The 1,216-nt window shown below is 37.9% G+C and overlaps 1 protein-coding gene across 1 annotated transcript in view; it reads left to right on the top strand.

The window, feature by feature from the left end:
* The window catches only part of LOC106461985 (protein unc-119 homolog B-like), a 62,764-nt gene that overhangs the window by 20,135 nt on the left and 41,413 nt on the right, over positions 1 to 1,216 (top strand). Inside the window, exon 2 of the mRNA XM_022389104.1 lies at positions 1,037 to 1,150. Within this exon, the coding sequence (XP_022244812.1) occupies positions 1,037 to 1,150 (114 nt within the window). The remainder of the gene's footprint in view (positions 1 to 1,036; positions 1,151 to 1,216) is intronic.

Genomic DNA, 1,216 nt, shown 5'->3' with positions numbered 1-1,216 from the left:
AATCCATCAACCTGTCACAAGTACTAGTGCACTCATCTTGTTTCTAGGCAATGTTTCTTACATAACTAGGCTTCTGACCTTGTTTGCTAGTTCTCAAGCTCATTTCACAAGCTTATTTCACAACACAGGCATCTTCTTGTCACCTCCTTTTTATATATCATTGATTGCTTACATAGACTTAAAAAACTGTTAAAACTTTTAAATTCTGTTTTATGCATTTTCAACTAATAAAACCCTGAAGCAATTGTAAAATTTCCTTGAAAATTTTCTAGTTGCTTCATGAAAGACAATTAGAAAGACAGACAGATGTTCCCAGCAAGTAAAATGAGAGGTGGGGGGGGGGGAGAGCAGATTTGAATACTAACACCTCTATGTCATTCCTCAAGATGCCCTGACAGTATCTTTCAAAATTGGTAGAGATAGGCATGGGGAATACATATGAATCCTAGGAGTGGTGACAAAGGAGACTCATGTCAGATCACTAGCCTCTATATGTCACTCTCTGGAGTGCCATCAGAATAATTTTGAAGTTTGGTAGAGATAAGCACAGGAAGCTCATTGAGGCTCCAGGGGTAGTGGCATGGAATTCAAATCCAAACACTGATCCATATGTTACTCTCTAGGATTACCTTTGGGCCCCCAGGGGTGACATAAGGGGGCAGATCTAAATGCTTACCCCAATATGATGTTCCTTAGGAGGGCCTCAAGGGTGCATGCCTAGTTTGATTGAAATTGATCAAAAACCTATTGCCGTAAAAGGTGAACCTACAAACAGTGGTCCTTAAGCATAGGTCACGAGCATCAGGTCTGAAAGCCATCCACATAAGTTTGATTAGGATTGGTCCAAAAGTTTAGATGGGAAAAGGAGACACACTGATGACACTTCTGGTTTATGTATGTATATATGTATAAATGAATTTGTAGAACTCACTTTGTAATCTTGTGCCAAGCCTGAATTTATTGTCACTTGAGATTGTTAAAATATATATTGAGATATCTTGATCTGCAAAAAAGAGGTTTTTCTACAATCTTACAGGTTACCTGTGCTCTCCAGAGGCCAATATTTATGGAATTGATTTTACTCGCTTCAAAATTCGGGATATGGAAACAGGAACAGTGTTGTTTGAAATTGCTAAACCATCTGTTCCAGGTGAGTATATGTCTATATCTCTTAATATATATATATATATATATATATGTGTGTGTGTGTGGTGGT

This window comes from Limulus polyphemus, unplaced genomic scaffold (genome assembly GCF_000517525.1).
Source record: "Limulus polyphemus unplaced genomic scaffold, Limulus_polyphemus-2.1.2 Scaffold1071, whole genome shotgun sequence".
NCBI classification, from domain to species: Eukaryota; Metazoa; Arthropoda; class Merostomata; order Xiphosura; family Limulidae; genus Limulus; species Limulus polyphemus.
The sequence above is the reverse complement of the archived record's forward strand: the minus strand, read 5'-3'. Positions and strand labels throughout refer to the sequence as shown.